This window comes from Chrysoperla carnea, chromosome 1 (assembly GCF_905475395.1).
Source record: "Chrysoperla carnea chromosome 1, inChrCarn1.1, whole genome shotgun sequence".
NCBI lineage: Eukaryota > Metazoa > Arthropoda > Insecta > Neuroptera > Chrysopidae > Chrysoperla > Chrysoperla carnea.
In genome coordinates, this window is record NC_058337.1 from 104876473 (window position 1) to 104897679 (window position 21207).

General features: G+C 29.6%; 1 protein-coding gene across 8 annotated transcripts in view; it reads left to right on the forward strand.

Annotated features, from left to right (window-relative positions):
* The window catches only part of LOC123299532 (histone deacetylase 4), an 86934-nt gene that overhangs the window by 62003 nt on the left and 3724 nt on the right, over positions 1-21207 (forward strand). For 4 of the 8 annotated variants that reach the window (XM_044881768.1, XM_044881804.1, XM_044881777.1 and 1 more), the window contains 6 exons: positions 5660-5791; positions 17705-17916; positions 18381-18616; positions 19271-19998; positions 20435-20744; positions 20836-21042. In XM_044881768.1, coding sequence (XP_044737703.1) covers positions 5660-5791; positions 17705-17916; positions 18381-18616; positions 19271-19998; positions 20435-20744; positions 20836-21042 — 1825 coding nt within the window. Of the gene's footprint in view, positions 1-5659; positions 5792-14146; positions 14231-17704; positions 17917-18380; positions 18617-19270; positions 19999-20434; positions 20745-20835; positions 21043-21207 lie in introns of those variants that run through there. The other 4 variants (XM_044881769.1, XM_044881786.1, XM_044881795.1 and 1 more) reach the window with 4 other exon arrangements.

Consider the following 21207-nt stretch of genomic DNA (forward strand, 5'->3'; position numbering starts at 1 on the left):
AGTGTAAACAAGTAAACTGCTATATTTGGATATGTATTCTCAAACAACATTAAAATTACTTATTTTAATTAAACTTCATACAGTGGGTATACATAAAAGCTTTAAAACAATATGTATGATAAAAATAGAAAATAGACAGCACATATAATAAACTCGTGCAATCATCACTATATATACCATTTACTTAAATGTCCTCTGTTTAATATCCTTGGGCATGCCAAAAACCCTTAAAATAATACATGATTCATGAAAAGAACCATTCTTGACATTTAGTGTTTAAAGATTATTTCTTGAAAAGCTTGTAGAAAAGTTAATGTTTTCGACAAAATTTTTGTATAGTTATGAGGTACATTTTTAGCTTAATAGATATGTTAACAAACAAAATTTGCCAAATTGGAACTGCAGAACAACCTGAAGAAATTCAAGCTCTTCCATTACATGCAGACAAAACAACAGCTTATTGTATTTTTATTTTAAGTCTATGGAATCATCGGTTCAAATTTCTTCAAAAACGAGGCTGACCAAAATGTATCTTTCAATGGCGATCGTTAACGACCGCGTACCATGATAAAAATTATAACGGACTCCAGAGCATTTGATATCACTTCTAAATGAATCACCCATTATAAAAATTCAGAAAATTAAAGAACCACTCTTAGTGAAAACAATAGATTTAAAAAATAAATTCGTTTGGAAAATTAAAATGGTTTAACAATGATTATAACATATAAATAAAAGTATATTGGACAATTCCTTTTTACTTTCCAGGTTAAATGTAACTTTAGATTTACAAAATTATGTAATCAGATTTAGAATATTATTCCTATGGATCTCAAAACCCTGGAAATCGGGATAGGGGCAAAATACCCATTTAAATAACATAGGAACTTCTGTCTAAAAAAATTGAATTTGCTTTTGTTTTTAAGGTAGTACCAGCATGAAATCACTTTTCGACAGATTTGGCCGAATTTTTTTTCTCGGGTTTATAATAGCTTTATTTATGAATTCCTAAAATTTCATAATTTTTGACCGTTTAGATCGCGAGATATTTAAAGACAAAGTTCGCGATTTTGAATGTCATGTCCCATTTAAATCATGTAAAATGTCCGGTCTCTCCAACTATTTTTTATGATATTATTATATATTGAAGAAAAAGTAGAAAAAAATGTTTATACAATACAATTCTAAAAAAAAAATTTAGAAATTAATTTTCACTTTCGAGATATTAATTTTGACGTAAATTGATCGAAATTGGGACGTTGGCATAATTATTTCCCATTTTAAACGGTCAAAATTTCTGAAACTTTGGGAATTAATAGTAAGCATTATTAAATTCTTAAATTTAATTTTTCGTTAAATTCTGTCGAAAAAAAAATTGTACCATTGCTTTAACATAGAAACTGCAAATACCATGCTGGAACATCGTTAAAAATAAATGCTGTAATTTTTACAGTGAATATTACTAAATTTTAGTGTACTGAGAAGGTTTAAGTATAATTAAGGATAATTAAGGTTTTAGTTTACTTAAGGATATTTAAAATATTCTATAATAATTTTATTGAAAGTTTAATATTTTTAGGAAAAACTTTACATACATCTCTAACGGATACAATAAATAAATGGTGGAAACGCCAATAAATTATATAATATATCAATTTTGTTATTATTCTTGTATTTATCTGCGCTTCCACCATATAAATTTTGTACTTATTTTAAGTGATATAATAAAATTAAAACTGTAATCGGGCATTAATTATCGATTTTTTTTCCACAATGAAAACTTTTTCAACCGGTTTTTTTTTCGGATGGTATATATATAGCTCCAAACATGACAAGTTTACAATTAATATATATTTTATATACTTTAATAACACCACCACTAACGCTAACTAGCAGTGAAAAGTTGTAACAACATAACACTAATGAATATTATTATACAAAATTTTATACCAAAAATAAAACGAACACGTTATAAATACAATCAATTCTGTTTTATCTTATACTTTTTATAATAACCAGAGATGCAATTTAATTTCAAGTGGAACTCTCCGTTAACTTGTGAAATTTTTAGCATGACTACGTTTAAGTATTTCAGTGCTATAACATTCGTACCTTTGAAAGTATACAAATGGTTCGAACTATAAAATGGCATCTATTATTGGAAAACCCTATCCTACCTCAACTGACATTTCATAACGTTAACTGTCTTAACTTGCAGTGAAGACATTTAAGGCTGGACGACTTAATGTGTAAGCATTGCTTAAAAAACAGTAAAGGCCAAGAAAATCATTTTGAGTTAAAGAAAAATTCAACGTAGAATGTTTCCTTGTTCAAAGTTGATGGAATTGCAAACAATTGCATACTCACAAGAGAGAAATTTCTTTTCTAGATAACAAATAATATTTATAAAATGATGGGCATAATATATTAAAGCTAAGTGAATTTTTAATTGTCTAATAAGAGATTTTTGTTTTTTTTTACAAACTTAAAAATTAAAAAAGAGAAAACAGTCCTAATGTTACATTATTATGATGTTTTATCTATTTTTATAATAAACACAGAACATAATATACAACTGTGTTGCTTTTTATTGTTGTTGAAAAAATATGGGTGCAAAACGTTTAGTACCAGCTAATAAAGAGCCTGACTTATTATCATGACTTATTGTTTAAATTGTTTTTTTCCAAGAGGATACAGTAAAACCTTTTTAAAATCGAATTATGAAAGTCTCGGATATCGAACATCCCGCCTGTTGTCTCTTTTTCATTGATACTCTTTGCAACTTTACGCAAACGAAAAATTATTATGTTAAGAATGCTTCGCATAAATTCGTGTCATAGTCATTGATACTCGGAAGGCATTTGCCTTTACGATCAAGTGTTGGCTATCATTCCCAATTTCTGTGGTTTTCTATTAGGTTTGCACAAAAGTTAATACCTGAATAATTCCTAACTATTTGTTCGTTTTCTTTATCTCCTTTTTTGACATGTTCTGTTACAATGCTTGTATTATAACAAAAAAATTGGCAGTACATAGTTGGTGTGGTACTGAAGTCGTGTGAGTGCGACCCCTGTAGTCCACACGACTAACTTCACAGAGGGGGAAAAACATTAAAAAGGTCTTGTTAGCCTTCAAAGATTATTCTTCGAACATGTACTGCAGCTTATGCTAGAACGTACATTATCTCTCTCCATAGATAAATGATGTGTTTTTCCACTTTTCAGATTCTGTTTATTCAGTTTTTTCCAGTTTTTTCATTACCATTAAGAAACGGCTCAACTAATTTTGCTGAAAGCGATTATGCGTCGAATAAGCCCAATCACGTGTGAATGCCACTGGTTCGCGAGATAGTCGAGGTGAAAAAATCCGAACGAACGTACGCACATACGTACACACACCAAAACATCACATTGAAAAGGTTTGATTCGGATATTGCGGCCTTGAAACTCGGAAATATGTAAAACTGGAGATTTTCAAAATCGGCCTCATTACATTAACTTCCTCTGGGAAGTTAATAATGAATAAATTGAATTGAATTATTAAGCCACATAAGTGTTTTTAAGATGTTTGCTGGCGGGTACCCAGGCTGATTAGTTTTTTTGCACGAAAAATCAGATGAACACAGTCGCCTAACAACTCTTGTTATCACAATTATGTTACTATTTTAGTTACCAAGGAAAATTACTATTTTAAATTTTTTATGCACCTAACAATTTAATTCTGGATGAAAATTATAATAAAATTACATGTCGACAAGGTAATGACAACAATTTATGGTTACAAATAACGTTCATTTTGTACTAAAATAAAAAACAATTTTTTCTTGAATTATGCCACCATTTAGTATAAGCGAAATAATCTTAAGTTTTCGAAAAAAAAAAAATTATTTTACAACAATACGTTTTACACAGGAAATGGGCGTTATGCCAAAGTATTTTTTTTTTTTCAAAACAGATAAAAAAGTTTTTTTTTTTAATATTCTTGTGTTATAATTTGTATACGCCATTAATTATCAAAACAGCGTTAAATAACTTCAACTGTTTTAGTATGATTCAATTAAAAAATCCCAATAATATAAAAATTTCCTGTAAACTTGCGCCAAATTCATAGAAATTACCTATTATACCAAGTTCATACTATTATATTACGCCTGCCTTGATACTAATTTTGCTCATTTAAAATTACTCATTCGTATTGGAATATCCATTAGAGATCACAATTCTTTTATTTTATTAGAATTGTATTAGCAAGTTTGATCAAAATGCCGATAATGATAAATCAAATGTTGCTTAATTGTATTTTCTTAAATGGATTCTCCTGCTGATCATTTTGAAAATTCTTTTCTAAACCTTACTTTTGTTGAAATTTCCAAAATAAAAAAATAGCCGACCTAGGTCAGTATACCCAAATAAAAATTGTGCAACAAGTCTAAAAGTTACGAAAAGTGTAATATAAAGTACTCTGATGCTAAGTTTGATGCCCACTATTACTCAAGAAAAAAAAAAGAACTTTGTAACAAATTCGTTTCATTTTTAGAAAACGTCATTTTCTCTCGGAAACAGCTCCAACGATTTTCATGAAATTTAGTATGCATGGGTTTCGGGGAGGGGATTTTTAATACCAACCGATATGAGGTTGTCTCAACCTCATCGCGAGATCATATATGGCGATTGGTGCCACGAATGTGATACAACTACCGTACGGGGTTCAGTGGTGAAGTTGACACAAACGCATGAGTTGTATGTATGAAAGTAATATACTGTCTAAAAAATTTCAAATATTGTTATTTTGAAATGCAACATAGTTTTAAACAATCTTTTTTTTATTGGTTCTACCACTTATAAATATTATAAGAAAATACTGATGTGATTGTCACAACCACACGAACAGGTAAAACAAATAACAAGTTTATACCTGCTAATTGAATTGTTTAAAAAAAAAAATTACTTTTCTTCAAGTCGGATTTGAACCAATGACATATGGATTACTAATGATTTTAGTGTCCTTAGTCTACAGCTAAATCAACTGCGCTATCGATGCTTGATACTTTAAAAATCAAAAAATTATGGTAAATCTAATAAAAATGATCAATATGTTTATTTCAAACTCTCTATTAACTGGTAACAACAATCTTCATGAAAATAGCTCAATCACATATGGACTAGACATGATAGATATGCGATCATCATAACCAAATACTGTATTTAAAGCAAAAGCAAATAAATTTTCTTTTAATTCATCGATTCGCTTTATTTACACGATTACATATTCCAATTAAGTACAATTTTATTTTCAATCAATAAAATGCATGACTCTAAACTAAAATCAAGCTGTTTCATGGAAGTAATGATTTTATTTATTTAACTTCAGTGATTTTGTATCATTGAATTCATATTTTAAATTCAATCCCATTCTATCGTAAATATAAATAAATTTAGCTGTACTTGTTCCAATCATTATGACATTATTTGAAGGTATTTTGACTTTATTTCAATATGAAACGACCAACTTCGGGATGAGGTTGTCATTATTTTAATTTTTTTTCAGTGTCGTATAAAAATCTTAACTAGACATTCGTTATTTCTCTTAAAGCCATAAATAAAATATTTATTTAAGCTTGATATTTATGAAATTAATAATAATTTTCTTTTATTTACAGTTAAAAAAACAACAACAATTACAACATCAAATACTATTACAACATTTCCAGGCGCAACAACAACAATTAGCCGAACAACATGAAGCACAATTACGTCAACATCTCAAGGTGGGAATTTCACATACACATCATGTAAATATATATAAATAAATATACCTATATATACCAAAATAAATTATAAGTACTCTCTCATACAACTTTATTACAAATATAAATAAAATAAAAATCTATAGTTAGATTGAGGAACTGAGTGAGGACTGAAGAGTAGGAGACGATCGAATGAATCGAACGCGAACCAAACTCAACCAACATATTGATAATAAATTTATTTTAAAACTGTTTGTTAATTTTAAAACATCATAAAATGCATGAGAATCTATTTATATAATCATTATTTTATATATTGTGTACAATATATTAACAAATATATTCTATACATAATATATATATATATATAATATAATGTGAATGTTATAAATAATATTACTTTAGTGTTAGTGTGCCGCCTAAAGACACATTTTGGTTTATGATTCTATCAATAGAATGTTTATAAATGTACGGAGTGTTAGAAAATTATGTTTTGTCACTTTGAGAGGTGATAGAACTTGTAACGACCTGGTGATTCTTTTTTTTTATTATCTTACACAAGATCAATGAGGTCTATGTTTAATAATAATAATAATAAAAACGAACATAGTCTCGAACGAGGCTACTCAGTCAAAATGTTTGTTCTCATTATCGGTTGCCTTGTCGGAATTCGTCCCACTCTCGAGACGAATCTTTCTCTAATTCCGGTCTGCAGGTCTCATCTTCGTCATCTTATCTCTACCATGCAGAAGGCTGTCATCATAGGTACATTGAGATCACATCAGACTGTCTTCAAGTAACAGCCCTTGAAGTTTCTTTTATTTTTCTTTTAAAAAATGCGCTTAAAAATCTATTTCACGAAATTTTACAAAACCTTTTAAAAAAACACGGTTCCTATATGCTATCCTTTAAGAACCGTGCATTTTTCCGGAACAAAAATTAATCAGTCATTTTCTGATCCCTAAACTACCAGTACCTATACAAAAAATCATGTCGATCCTTTGCTCTATGAAAAATTAAAATAAATTTATCTCACAATAACCATACATTTTACCGGGTTAAAGCTCATGTGCTATTCCAGACTATCATCTATCTCTGTGCCAAATTTCATCCAAATCCGTTCTGTAGTCTTTGCGTGAAAGAGTAAAAAACATCCATCCATGCATCCATCCAATACAAACTTAAACAAATTTTTTTGTCAATTTGTCCTAGATGTCAGGAGTCACAACTTATTGTAGTTATAATAATAATTTTGTTTAATGTAACACTTTCTAAACAATTTTCTCGAAATCTTTTATTTCAATGTAGAAGTATCATCCGAAAAAAGGAGTAGTATGATAGCCAATAACTCAGATCGACATACGGGACCTCAAAATATCAATACAATATCCAGTTACTTCCTAAAAATTTAGTTGCATTGGAAAATTGTAATGGCGTTTGTTTTGTATACACTCAATATTTTTCTTTTGCTTCAGCGATATCTCTGTCCTTTACACTCGAAATGCCATTATATGTATTTTATTTAATATATAATACAAATCTATTTATATATAAATTTTCATAACATCTGTATGATGCTTCAACAGGGTTGACCCAATAAAATATAATTACTTGTTAATTTCTGTTTTATAATTATCTTTTGTCATTTTTTAATCGAATTCAATCATTGTCTGTTTATTATTTTTATCTCAGACAAAAATTTAATCTCACACCAATCAGATAATATTGCCCTGCCGTGTATTATTGGACGTCATAATTTGAGAAAACCGGACACCCTAACTTTTTGTTATGCGGGTTGAATAATTACAGCAAATATCATGGGAGAATAGAAACAATTTATTAAAAATTATTTTTATAATTCTATGTTGTCAAAAGTTCAAAAAATTCATTTCAATAAATTTTTTATATTTTGAAAAATAAAACTAATTCAATTAACATTCATTTACACAAATTACATGTTTTAATAAAGTTTAATTTATAATTTGAATGTTGAATATTTCCGGTAATAATAATTTAGCATAATATAAAAAAAAAAAAACTTTTTCTGCAAAAATATTAATTTAATGTATCTACTTTATTAAGGATTCTGTACCAAAATTAATTCAATAAATCGGTTTAAATTCACCATCATATTATTTTTAGTGTTTGATACTCCTTACAGCAAAAGCGAGGAATCTTCACGGTTAATGGTTGTTTTTGAGAAACGTCCATTCGTTAACCAAGAACTAAATCTATCACATTTTAAAAGTCGATTCAAATTTTAAGAAATCCCTTACAGATATTTAAAAAAATGTGTAATATTTTTAGAAAATGTTAACGATTCTAGAATAATTTGAATTATCTCTTTTATGTTTTCTATGCTTCTAAAAGCTACCTTCACGATTTATGCTATCTAGCAACAACTTTGTTAAAAGATGAAGAAATCTTAGCATAGAAACACTAAATAGGTATTTAAAAATTGAATTGTCGACTTTGGTTTTGCTTTTGACAATTGAAAATTTATTTTTCTTGATCTTCTATGTAAGCTTATTTAAAGCTCTTTGAAGTATTAATAAACAATGCATTGTGTATGAAAAATTGTTTAGAGAAAAATAAATTGAAACAAACCGTCCACACCGCTTGGTAAGGCCCGCCTGCCTAAGTTCTGACTAAAGAATGAAAAAATTGTTTCTGCTAATACCCTAAGGTATCTATCGGAAAAAAATTTGTATTAATACCTGGCCGAATAACGTAAGAGTAATGTAAAAGTAGAATCATTTAAACCGAGCCAATGGTACTCGAACTATAAGCACACAAACAAGCAAGCAAACAGTTAACGAAGGCGTTATTATGTTTTATTCTTCGTAAGAATGATATGTTTGATAAGGAAGGACATTTTGTTTTATGGAGAACAACTTTTGAGTGTTTTGAACATTAGAAGTTAATAAAAGTTTATATACGACAGCACGACAGAAGATTTTCTTTTTCACAATTATTTTACTTATACAAGGTGTACAAAAATCTATACTAATATTATAAATGCGAAAGTAACTCTGTCTGTCTGTTACTCTTTCACGCCTAAACGGCTGAACGGATTTTGATGAAATTTGGTATGGTGATAGATGATAACCTAGAAATGGTCATAGGCTATAAATAATCACGCCATCGTTCTTAGGGTGTAGGCAGTAGGCAGATAACTAAGTTGAGTTAGTGATTTTTAGTCGTTTTTGTTGGGACTTTTGCTCTTTCACGTCTAAACGGCTGAACAGATTTTGATGAAATTTAGTAAGGTAATAGATGGTTACCTAAAAACGGATATAAGATCAAAATGATCACGTTATCGTACTTAGGGGGTAGGAAGTAGGCAGAAAACTGAATTGAGTTAGTGATTTTTTTATGGTTTTTGCTGGGAGTTTTGCTCTATCATGCCTAAACGGCTGAACGGATTTTGATGAAATTTAGTTAGGTGATAGATAGTAACCTAGAAAAGGATATGGAATATGGGGGGAGGGGTGAAAGTGGGAATGTTGCCCAGCAAAGCGGGTAGTTCACAGCTAGTATTCAATAATTTCGAAATAAAAAATCTAACGGTAGTAAATCACATGATTAAGAGTAAACTATGGTTAAGATTTTCTTCTAATTTTTGAGTGAAAATAAGTTACTATTCTATCAGAATTTTGCACAAAAATTGCGGTGCCACAACTTAATATTAATAAAATCATGCTCAACAACGAAAAATTTAGTGAGTTACCTTTATGTATTTTTGTAACACCCTGTTTGTTGGAAAAATACTTTTCACAACTTTGATACGAATATAATCATATTATCGGGATAAATCCTTGAAAATGTCAACTATAACTACATAATATTATTTATCTTATTACTTACTATTTTTCTTTTTTTTCATTTCATCCGTCTTTGCGTTTATTATTTATTTAAATGAAATAATGGTAGTAAAACGAAAACAAAGATGACATTTCTACTTATCTAGAAACTGAATAATTTAGTTTTCAAGAACTGTCTAACTAATTTTACAATATTTTTTATATTATTCGATGTCAAATTTTAATTTCCTTCAAGTTTAAAATTCAGGCGTAGACAAACAAAAATTAGGGTGAACAAAGATGCTGATGCAAATTTTAATTTACTCAAAATTTAAAATTGAAGGATGGACAAACAAAAATTTTGGTTGACCAAACGTGGGCAAATCGTTGCCAAACGAATGGCAGCTGTATATTATGAAAATTTGCACCTGGGAGGCTTATGTCATAATTTTTAATTGTTTCATAACTTCAAATAAAAGGTGGACAAATGATAAACAAACAAAGCCAAGCATATATGTTTATTTACTTTTGGGCATCCCCAAAGGCTCTCTTTAATTCAAAAAAGCAGAAGTTGGGCATTTATGGTTGTTTATTAGATAGATAGTATAAAATCGAGGTATCATTCATTTCAACAATGCAAAGGGGATTACTAAGAGAAAAAACCTTATTTTTCAACATTCTCCCGGCTTTAAACTTCAGTACAATCTTCCCAAATTGAGCTAAAGGGTTAAAAATCGGTACGAAAGTTGTGTGAGAGTCAAGTAGTTTCATCCCCTTTTTTAAAACACAAAATCCTTTTTTAAACCACAAATTTTTTCGCGGTTTTCAAGTGTTTGAAAATCTTTCCTGGCCTCCTCCTCCCCCAAATATTGAACAAAGGGTTTGTGTCAAGGATGTACTTTTTGGAAGTAGCAACTTCGCAGCCCCTCCTATTCCATTTTTTGTATCACACAGCCATGTTTTTCGTGATTTGACTCTGGACACCTCCACAGCATCCTAAAATTGAACTAGAGGATCAAAAATTGCTATGCAAGTTGAGTTAATGTCAAGGATGTACTTTTTGAAGTAGCAAAATTCTCCACCCCATCAACCACTTTTTCAAAACAAAGGCAAAAAAATGATATTCTTAAATGTGTCACTATTTTACGGTCTAAAACCATAAATGACCCGGTATAAAATTATCTAGTTAATAATGTTATAATAATAATAATAATAATATTTTCACAATTATCATAATTGAATTAATTAAATGATAATTCTTTTACTCCAACACATCATACAAATATTTATTAAAAAAAACACTGACTCAACTCAATATATTACATAGTGGTTGACTTTCCAATGACCAATACAACAAACAACAAACAACACATACTCTAAACTCGATTAGATTAGAGTATTCATAATGTCATTATTGAGGTCAAAAACATTTTAACTAATACGTCATCATTTTTAATAAATTAACTATGACGTTCATGTTTAAGGGGATGTGTGATATTATAGATAAACTTCCAAAGATTTCACGCCAAAATAAATATTATTTAATTGCGCTTCCACCAAATTTATTTGCTTTTCGAATCGTTAGCACAAATCGAATTTTTATTTCTGGGTATTTTCCGTCCGTTTTGCTGAACTATTCTAAATTATAAACAAATACCAATACACAATATTCATCACATAGTACCTTTGCTTTCTTAAGTACGTTCCCAAAAATATAGTTTCCTTAGGATCATCTTTATAACCAGGAAAAATTTTAATTAGCCGTTACGGTGTTAAATTTATAGATTTCAGCTGTTAAAGTTTGCGTTTTATAACATGTAAATTCTATATTGAAGTGTTTTTAAAAGTTTGCTTTGTTATGTAACAAGGCTAATTTTCTTAAGATTAATTTGGAAAACTAATATTAATTAGTTGAAAGCATGGCAAATATTTTCCTATAGAGAAAATCATTCCAAGCGGCACTCAGTTTTCCATAAAATACATTTAAAATGATGAAATGAATGGCATTTATGTGTTATTTCTTGTATAAGTAATTTTCTCTAAATCTTTAGACATCAATATTTCAAAAGCTATGATATATTTCGTCTCATTATCCCAAGTTCTAACAGAATCCACCCTCAAAATTTAAAACGAAGGGTCAAATATTTTCATAAACTCATTCATTTCGAAACGTTCTTAAGAAATAGAATTTCGAACTTTAATTTTATCGATACCTGATTTTGGATTTAATCGATATCTGGTTTTTGTTTTTATCTGTGTGCATTAAAAGATACCAAGATATTCAATATTTTCGTTTCAGAAAAGGTTTCAGAAAATTCAGTACAGTTACGAACTAAATAAAATATTTTGAATCAAAAATACTCTACATACCGATTTTTATCAAATTCTGAAATGAACAATTTGTCAATTTGTCCTCTTATAAAATCACAAAAAACTTTTATTGTCTCTCATTTCGATAAACTCAGAATAGGGTATTTTTGACCTACAAAATACAGAAGTCGAGTTCATTATATTTGCTGAAATATCGGCGAAAATCTCACACGAAAAGCGATTTCAAGTTTCGAAGATAATTTTTGTCTAATTCATATTTTGAATTTTTACAATGTTTTAATTTTACTGCTGATTATAGAATAACAATATGCACAGATACAGAAAAATCTTAAAAATTACAAAAATTTTATTTTAAATTTGGAAAAAAATCGTCCTAAACTTTATGAAGAAAAGAAAATCAAATTCATTTATCCAAAAAGTTCATCCTTCTGGCGACATATTAAGATTTAAAATCAATCTTTCTCAGTGTGTGTTTTTAATCTAAAATCCCATATTCAAAATAAACTGATATCAAAATTATGTAAAATATAAATAATAGTTTTTCTCATCATTGTATTCTGCTCCACCACTCCTCCAATGTTGGTGAGTAAATGTATCGGCTAGGCCGCTAAGTTGTGTGAAATTATTTGTATATTTTTATATATTTGTTTAATAGTTTAAACAGGAAATGTGTATACACATCCATCTAAAAATAAACATTGTTTATGTCTATATAGTAAAACCACTAAACTTATTGCATTCAAAATGGGAATTTTGTTTGAAATAAAAAATACAATTACTAATAAATAATTTCAATTTGTTTCAATTACTGAGCTGATTACTTAGCTGTTTCCATGACTTTGTCGCCTGAGTTACTGATTCATAGATTCAATATCATAAACTTTTGTGACCTTTCGGGAAAATCATTTTGTCATGCGACCTTTGCCTTAAAATAGAACTACAATAACCCACTTAAGGAGGGTGACTCGCCAGTAATAGAAAAAAATAAATTAGTAGATAATGATCCGAATTATTAGTATGTTATAGTTAACGAAATATATTATTGTATAAAACAAAAAATTGGGTATCTTACCGATCAATTAATAAAAACTCTCTTAATTGATCGGTAAGATACCCAAATTTTTGTTTTATACAATAATATATTTCGTTAACTATAACATACTAAAAATTCGGATCCTTATCTACTAATATTCCAACTAAGTACAATTTTCAATCAATAAAATGCATGAATTTAAAATAAAATCAATCCTTTTCATAGAAGTAGTGATTTTGTTTATTTAACTTCAGTGATTTTGTACCAATGAATTCATATCTTAAATTCAATCTTAATCTATTGTAAATACAAATATTTAGCTGTACTTGTTTCAATCATTAGGAAATTGTTTGTAAGTATTTTTACTTTATTTCAGTATAAAACGGCTAATTTTCGGATGAAAAACAATACCTCTTATTACTACGTAGTACACATTTACGAGGCTTTTTACACTAAAATGTAAACTTAAATTCCATAGCTTATTCTCAAATACTATGAAAATTATAGTTGGGAAAGTGTCCTTTTATAGATAAGGATCCTTCTTAATTTAAAGCTAAGAGTGATTAATTTCAAAAAGGCAGCAGTAAATATATGGGTGTGCTATTATGCCGCTTTGAGAAACTCATATCTAGCGCCCCTGACTTTATTGTAAATACAATAACGTTATGCAATGTACCTACCATACTTGAACTGAATACTTAAAAAACACTGAGTACCTAAAAAATGACGCATTTCCGCTAAATGTATCTGGGAAATTATCCTTATTTAACATTGGGTGAACTCCTGCCGTTATAACTTCTACCATCCTGTATTGAATCGGATAAAAAAATAATTTTTACAATTTTAAAAACTTAAATCGTTGCAGACCAAATAAAAGCGTGTACTGTACATCCCTTTCCGAATGATGATATTTTAAAATAATATATTTAATTCTAAAATACAATTTGAAAAAGCATCATGAAAAACTTTGTTTACTAGTTGAAGTCAGTCGACTAAAATAAATATTGCTATCACACATTTCGCTCTGTTATAGTTGAATATTATTACATCATTCTATTTTAACTCTACTGAGTTTTACAACTGTGAAAACTTCAATATTTTTGAATAATAACAGTTACTGTTGTAATATACGCAACACAACAAAACAGTATACTTTTTACATGTGACACTCAAACATCATTATTGTTTTTTGTATTTCCCGCGCTGCACATTATACTTATCTATTATATTGTACTCGCACGCTAATTAGTTATTAATATTTATATCAACTGCTACAAAACATTTTATTGTTTTGTAATCTAAATGCTCATCACTATGGTAAACATTTCAATTCAAAATTAATGCATTTGTTTAATTTTGTTTGTTTGTTTTATTTTTTTTTTTTAACTAACAATGTTTGTTCTATTGTTCAACAATTAATTAATAGATTTTTTATATTAGCGAATTTCCGAAGGAAATAGAGCTATTGCTTTTGTACTGATGATTTTTGAAAAAATTTCTTCAAAGGTTCATCAATCATACCTAATAGATGTCAAAAATGACCATTGTTAAAATTTATATATAAGTTTATATATGTATCTATACAATTTTGTGTTTGTAAACTCTCGATCGGTTAGAATTTAAGTCCGATTTGAATAAAATTAGGTTTCAAGAAGGGTTTTGGTATTTGAAAGGTCAAGTTCGTTAATGAGAAAAATACATAGTAAACAAGGGGTGAAGGAACCGCAAAGTACAAAATTTTGAATTTTTCAAAATAAAAATTATTTTTGTATTTTATGATCAGTTTTAAGCAAAAAAGTACTTTTGTAATAGCTTTTCTAGACGCTTAGTTTTCGAAATAAATATTCTTGAAAAATTAAAAATGCAATATTCGATTTTTAAAAGAGTGTTCAGCTCCTACGCTACGAATTTTTTTTTAAAGATTCTGATTGTGATTATATTTTCTTTATTTGTTATGTTTGATGAAAATTTGATTATTCGATCATCGACTCTTTTCCTAGTTGTCATCGACTCTTTTCGCTACAAAAAGAAAAACTTACTCATTATCTTCGACCCCCAACATAAAAAGAAGCGTGATATAAATTTGAACGCTATGTGTGTGTGTCTTGTCTGTGGCATCGTAACCCCTAAACGGATGAACCGATTTAAAATTTTTTGCTTTGAAATGAAATTTAATGGAGAGTGTTCTTTGCTATGTTTCAAGAAAATCGGTTCCGTTTCGATAGAGCTACAAGGAAAATACCTGCATTTGTCGAGGGTTTTTTAAATTTTGTAAATTTCACTTGTAAAATATATTTCTTACCTTGCGCTTCCACCATAGTTTTTTAAATTTTTTCCTTTTGATTTAATATCTGGAAATTTCATTTCATGTAGTTTACGTGGATTCGTTAGATAAAGAAAGATGTTCTTATTATTTCGTGTGTAAGAGTGGCTATCTTGCGTTACTTACAAGACGTAAGTCTTAATTTAACCCAGTCAATTGTTTGTTTTCACTTGTTTTTTAGTCATCGTTTCCCCCTCCCCCTGGTGGTGTCCCATCATAAATTGTCATTTCTCCCTTTTTTTAGTCTTCCTAAGTGCATTTCGAGGCCCTTTGTGGTGCCCTATTTCGAGGCCCACTGGACAACTGCTCCTTTGTCACCCCTTAAATCCGCCATTGTTGTAATATAGGTAACCGCCGTTTTTAAGGTGTAAAATAAACAAGGTAATCGATATTGCACCATCTGTTATTCGGCAAGTGAAGAAATTTTCTTTGTCTGCTATTTTATTTATACTGATTAGCATTTGTAGAATATACTTCTACAAACATAACCCTAAGCTTTTTGTACAAAACGCATACTCTACATACTCTTTGATATTATTTCTATTTATTTAAAGTAATAATAATTGTTAAGTAAGATGATTTTAGCACAGTTTTAAAATAAATTTATACATTAACACGTGGTTTATAAAAACATGTCACTGTGATATGTGTACGTATGTATTTATGTATGTTAGTTCAAGTTTTACCTACGCAATGATTTTTATTTTATTTTTAAATATGTGATATTTTTATTTTCTATTTGTAAATTTTGTATGTTATTCGTTGTGTATTTTTGTTTGTTTAAATATGATTTATAAAATCAACTTGATTCTACTACTGAAAAATTTTAATTAGGCCCCCGTAATTTTTTTGAAAAATTTCTTAGTGAGGCAAAAATTTGATCTATAAATTTTAACCTTGACAATCGTTAAAAAAATTACCGTAAATAAGGTTGATTTACTCTTATGCGAAACGTCATATTTAACGCACTGCTGACGTAACGTCAAATCATTATTTAATGCAAAATGCGTTTCGTACTGTCGATATTTCTCGATACGAATTTCCACGTTCATATCCGGCCTCATATGTTGGCAGTCCAATGTCAATCGGAAACTTTTAACAGTAAATGTCGAAATTGTCTTACATCATGTGAGTACCTCTACCAAATACTTTTCTGTGGTTTTTCTTGAATTAAGATAAATCTCATTTTCTTCTTGCAAAATTCTAAATTTTGTAACGATTGCTGTAAGATAAAATGTATGAACGGCAAACCAATTTATGTTTAAACAACGCACCTGTCTGCAAGAAACTGTATTTTGTGCTGTTGGCAGATCCGTCAAGTATGAGTGTGAATCGACCTTAATGTTGAAACCAGTTGAAATTCAATATTTAAATTGGTGAAAACCCGTTAAAGGACAACAGAGCAGCACATTTTTCCCTCAAATAATTAATGTATGACAATGTAATCTTCTTTTTAATAAAAATTAAAGCCGAATTATGAACGACTGCTTAGTTTTATTGTACTTAAATCTCTACAAATTTAACTTGAAGCTGTGATTAATTAACCTTGTTTAAACTTTCAATCGCCAATTTAGTTTTCTGAGAGAGATCGGTGTGTTTCTAGCTACAAATTAAGCCCGGCGTACATTAATGTGTCTGTAAAAGCATGCTAGAACTTTAAACCCGCCTATTCTGAGTAAAATTTATATCTGTTATGATTTCAGCAAACCCTTTTATTTGGAGAGAGGGGGCTTTTTTTAGATGCGTCGCGGTGGAGAAATTTCTCCTACTTTTGTTGTCTTCAGTTCCATTTTTAACACGTTAACTTTCAAAATTTTCTTTTTAAGACCACATAAGATATTCTCTCAAGTACAAACTTTACCAAAATTTTCCACATATTTGTTCATAGGATTAACAATTGGCAATTATTTTTTTATAAAAACCAACGTAATTCAACTTCCTTGAAATCCTCAATTTTCAATTGTAAAAAACTATTTTACTAATTTTGAGTACCTCTAATTTTAGTGTGTATCAAAATTTTCCATAATATCTTGTGTTACTAGTTAGAATAATAGTTTTTGGTAGAAAATTTGAACAATTAGGTTTTTTCGATTTTTTCCCCAACTGCACATGTGCAAACCGTCATCAAATTAGCAACGATTAATTTACACTATTTATAAAACTAATTTATACTGATGATGACTACATAGTTACCGAAATACGTATTAATAAATTACAAAATTGATCTAAAAAATTAGAGAATAAATCGAAATTTAATTCGAAATATTAATCGCTATCTTGTATTATCATATGTATCTGGTTTCCCTGTTATTGGCTCTGGCTGTTAGGACTTATATAAGGAAATAAAATAAAATAAATATCCTAGAGTTCTCATTTATTATCTATGATAATACTTATACAATTAGGAATATATAATAGTGTTTTTTCATAACCGTTTAATTATAGTGGCTTTTTTTCATTTCTATAAGGAGTTTTGGGAGCAACAAAAACAGTTGGAGGAAGAAATGCGTGAAAAGGAAAAATTGGAAGCACTCAAAAAGAAGGATAAACATGAACAAAGTGCTGTTGCTTCATCGGAAGTGAAACAAAAATTACAAGTATTTTTAATGAAAAAACAGAGAGATGCTGCGTCCGCATCACCGAAAGGGTCAATTACTGGTTCAACAAGTTATCGAAATTGGTAAATTTCATGTCAAATAAATATATTCGTTAACACATAATAAATATTTACATTTTTTTGTTTCGTTTGAATATTGGCGATTACCCAAAATTATTATAAAACACCCACGAATTAATTCATCTTTGCCAAATTATATATTTCATTCAAGACTTTAATCTGAATTTAAACAATTCAATTATAAATTAATTTCAATTAGTCACTTAATTGGATGCAGTTTTTTACATACTTTTTATTCGCTTCATTAGCAAAAATATGGCCAATATTTCGCACTCGTTATGGCAAGCTTTCCATTTTAGATTTTAGATAATCAAATATCGAAAATTATGCAGTTTAATTTCGTTTCAATTATTTATTCTAAATAATGATTTCTTATGATTAAAATTTGAATTTTCTTTAAAATAAAAGTAAAATAGAATCTATTGAATGAAAAACTTTTTAAATCAATAATTTTCTTTTATGTGCAGCTATGAAGTTATGAATAAACAACAATCACCGTCAAATTCATCAAATTCACAAGTATATACGTTTGATCCAGGAGTGGAAAGACCTGATAAAGATTTTCCCCTACGAAAGACAGCATCCGAACCAAATTTATTAAAGGTTCGAATTAAACAAAGAGTAATGGAACGACGATCCAGTCCAATGACTAAACGTCACGATAGGTTACTCGCATGTATTAAAAAGAAATCTCAAATAGCAAGTAAGTGAAAATTTCTAACAAAATTTAACAATTTGATTTGCTATAAGAGTTCGTTTTCTAAAGATTTTAACATCTTAATTGAATTAGCATTTATACTTTTAAAATCGATTACTGGTATCATTGCATCCATTATTTTCAAGGGGTAGGCCAAATGCTTCCTTGTACTAAACAACCTCGTTAAAAACGCAAAATGCGCCTGGCTGCTTTGGCAAGTGCAGTAAGACTGAAGACTGTTCCAAGTATTCACACTGTTAAGCTTAGGCTATCGTACAGTCAAGCGCGTTCTATTAAATGTTGCAGCCAGGAATTGTCTAGTGTAGAATCTCCACTAAACGGTCTTCCGGGTGCGTGATGGTCATGAGTATAGACTGAGACTAGCCAGATGGGCTGCAGCAGCCACCATATTGAACTGTCAGTTGACGACCCATTCAGTCGTACTTGTTGTCGAGGAAGATAGTCGTGGCTACCTCATTCGGGAATTTTTAACTGTCCTTGGTGTGACGGGCCGTGAAAAAGTTCGCATAACCAATAACTTCGAGAATATAAATTCGTTCGACTGAGATATTCCTAATCTTAAGTAAGGAATTTTTATGGCAAATTATTTTTAAATAAGAAATTACAGAATAATTAATTGATTTTTATTTTCATTGACAGATTGCACTGTAACTAGTAACAATTCAATTGGAAGTTCATCTGTTTTATCAACTGAACGATGCTCACCCACATCAGTTGGTAGTGCACCAATAAAAGAAGAAGATGAAGAGAGTAATTTTGGACCATTAAGAAAAAGTAATAGTCACAATAGCATGGGCAATTTATCATTATTTAGTAGTCCATCCATGCCAAATATATCAATTGGTGCTGCATTACACCTCTTGCCATCAGCCGATGCGGCAAAATCAATGCTACCACCTGTATCAGAAGCTCAAGTGCGTGCTGCGTGCACGGCACGATTAGGCTTACCATTAACTGGACAAATGTTAACAACAAATACATTACCATTCTATCATCCATGTTTACCAGCTGCAATTGAAACAGATGGTAATGAAATTCTCGATCACAATACACGATTATCAGTTGTTACTGAGAATAATCAAGATACAATAATGGCTGAACCACCGGTACCGCATGCATTAAGTCGCTTACAAAAACAAAGTTTACGACCTTTAGGTCGTACACAATCGTCACCATTGCCTTTAGCACATCCCGTACTTGCTGGTCCCGGACATGGTATTGCTGTAATTGCAACACCACCAGTTCATATCAGTTCACAAGGTGTTGCATTACCTCCACAAGCTCATATACCTTCGATACAAACTGCTCATTATATACAAAATCGTTTAGTTGAATATTCGGAATATGCGAATGATAACGATAATAAGGTAAACACAACATTTTTTTTTAATTTAAATACACTTACAACTTAGAGGCTACTTTCAAAAATTCAAAACTTCACTTATCAATTATTAACTACTGCGTTCGTAAGTTTTGAACTTATTCCGCAATCATTAAATTCATGATATAAATAACTAAATAGTTCAGTTCGTCATAAAAAGAAATTTTACGAAGCCTAGTACGCACCTTTTTCCTCAATAGTAATACTTTTAATTTTGGCCCTTTTCGTTAGAAATTTTGGGAGGGAATGGTGCAGGAATCGCCAATTTCATCGGAACTTTCAAATTGCAAGACCTTATGTTTTTATCTTGCTAAAAATATCGAATCCATTCCCCAAAGCTGCAAAAAGTAACCTCTAAATATGCTTGGCCTTTTCAAATAAAAGGTTGTTGTAAATTTTAAATTTGTTACTGTTTTGTTCAGGTAATTGACTTAACAGGCGGTGACAAAACAAATCATCAATTTTTACAACAACAACGTGATATGATGATGCGTCACACATTACAAATACAAGATGAGGCGGCTGCAACAGCAAGTGGTGGTGGAGGACGGGGTAGTCGACCTTTATCGCGTGCTCTCTCATCACCGTTGGTGCATCTAGGACCAAATGCATTAGTGCATCATGGTCATCATCTTCAAGCAGACATTCCCACTAATGTTACGAATAATAGCATACAACATTTATCGTCAATAAATAGAAAACGACCCGGTAGTCCACATACGTTAACAACAGGTAAAAATATGTTTCTAACTATCAGGTTTTTTTATTTTCTAAAAGTAAAATGGATATAATTTGTTTAAAAATAAAATTTTATTTGTTTTAGGTTTAGCTTTTGATAACTTAATGTTAAAACATAGTTGTATTTGTGGTAATAACTCGAATCATCCCGAACATGCTGGCCGCCTACAAAGTATATGGGCAAGGCTGATGGAAACTGGTTTGGTTAGCCGATGTGATCGTTTACGATCACGTAAGGCCACTATTGAAGAATTACAAACCTGCCATTCAGAAGTTCATGCTTTACTATTTGGTAAATTATTTGATTTTATAGAATTATATATAAACTAGTCGTTACCCGCCAAGCTTCGCTGGACAATAACAACTCTTAAAAAATAGATAGTTAGACCGTTCAAATTTATTAATTTCAAGAATAATTCAATAATCTCAATTTTTTAAATGTAATACTATTTATTAT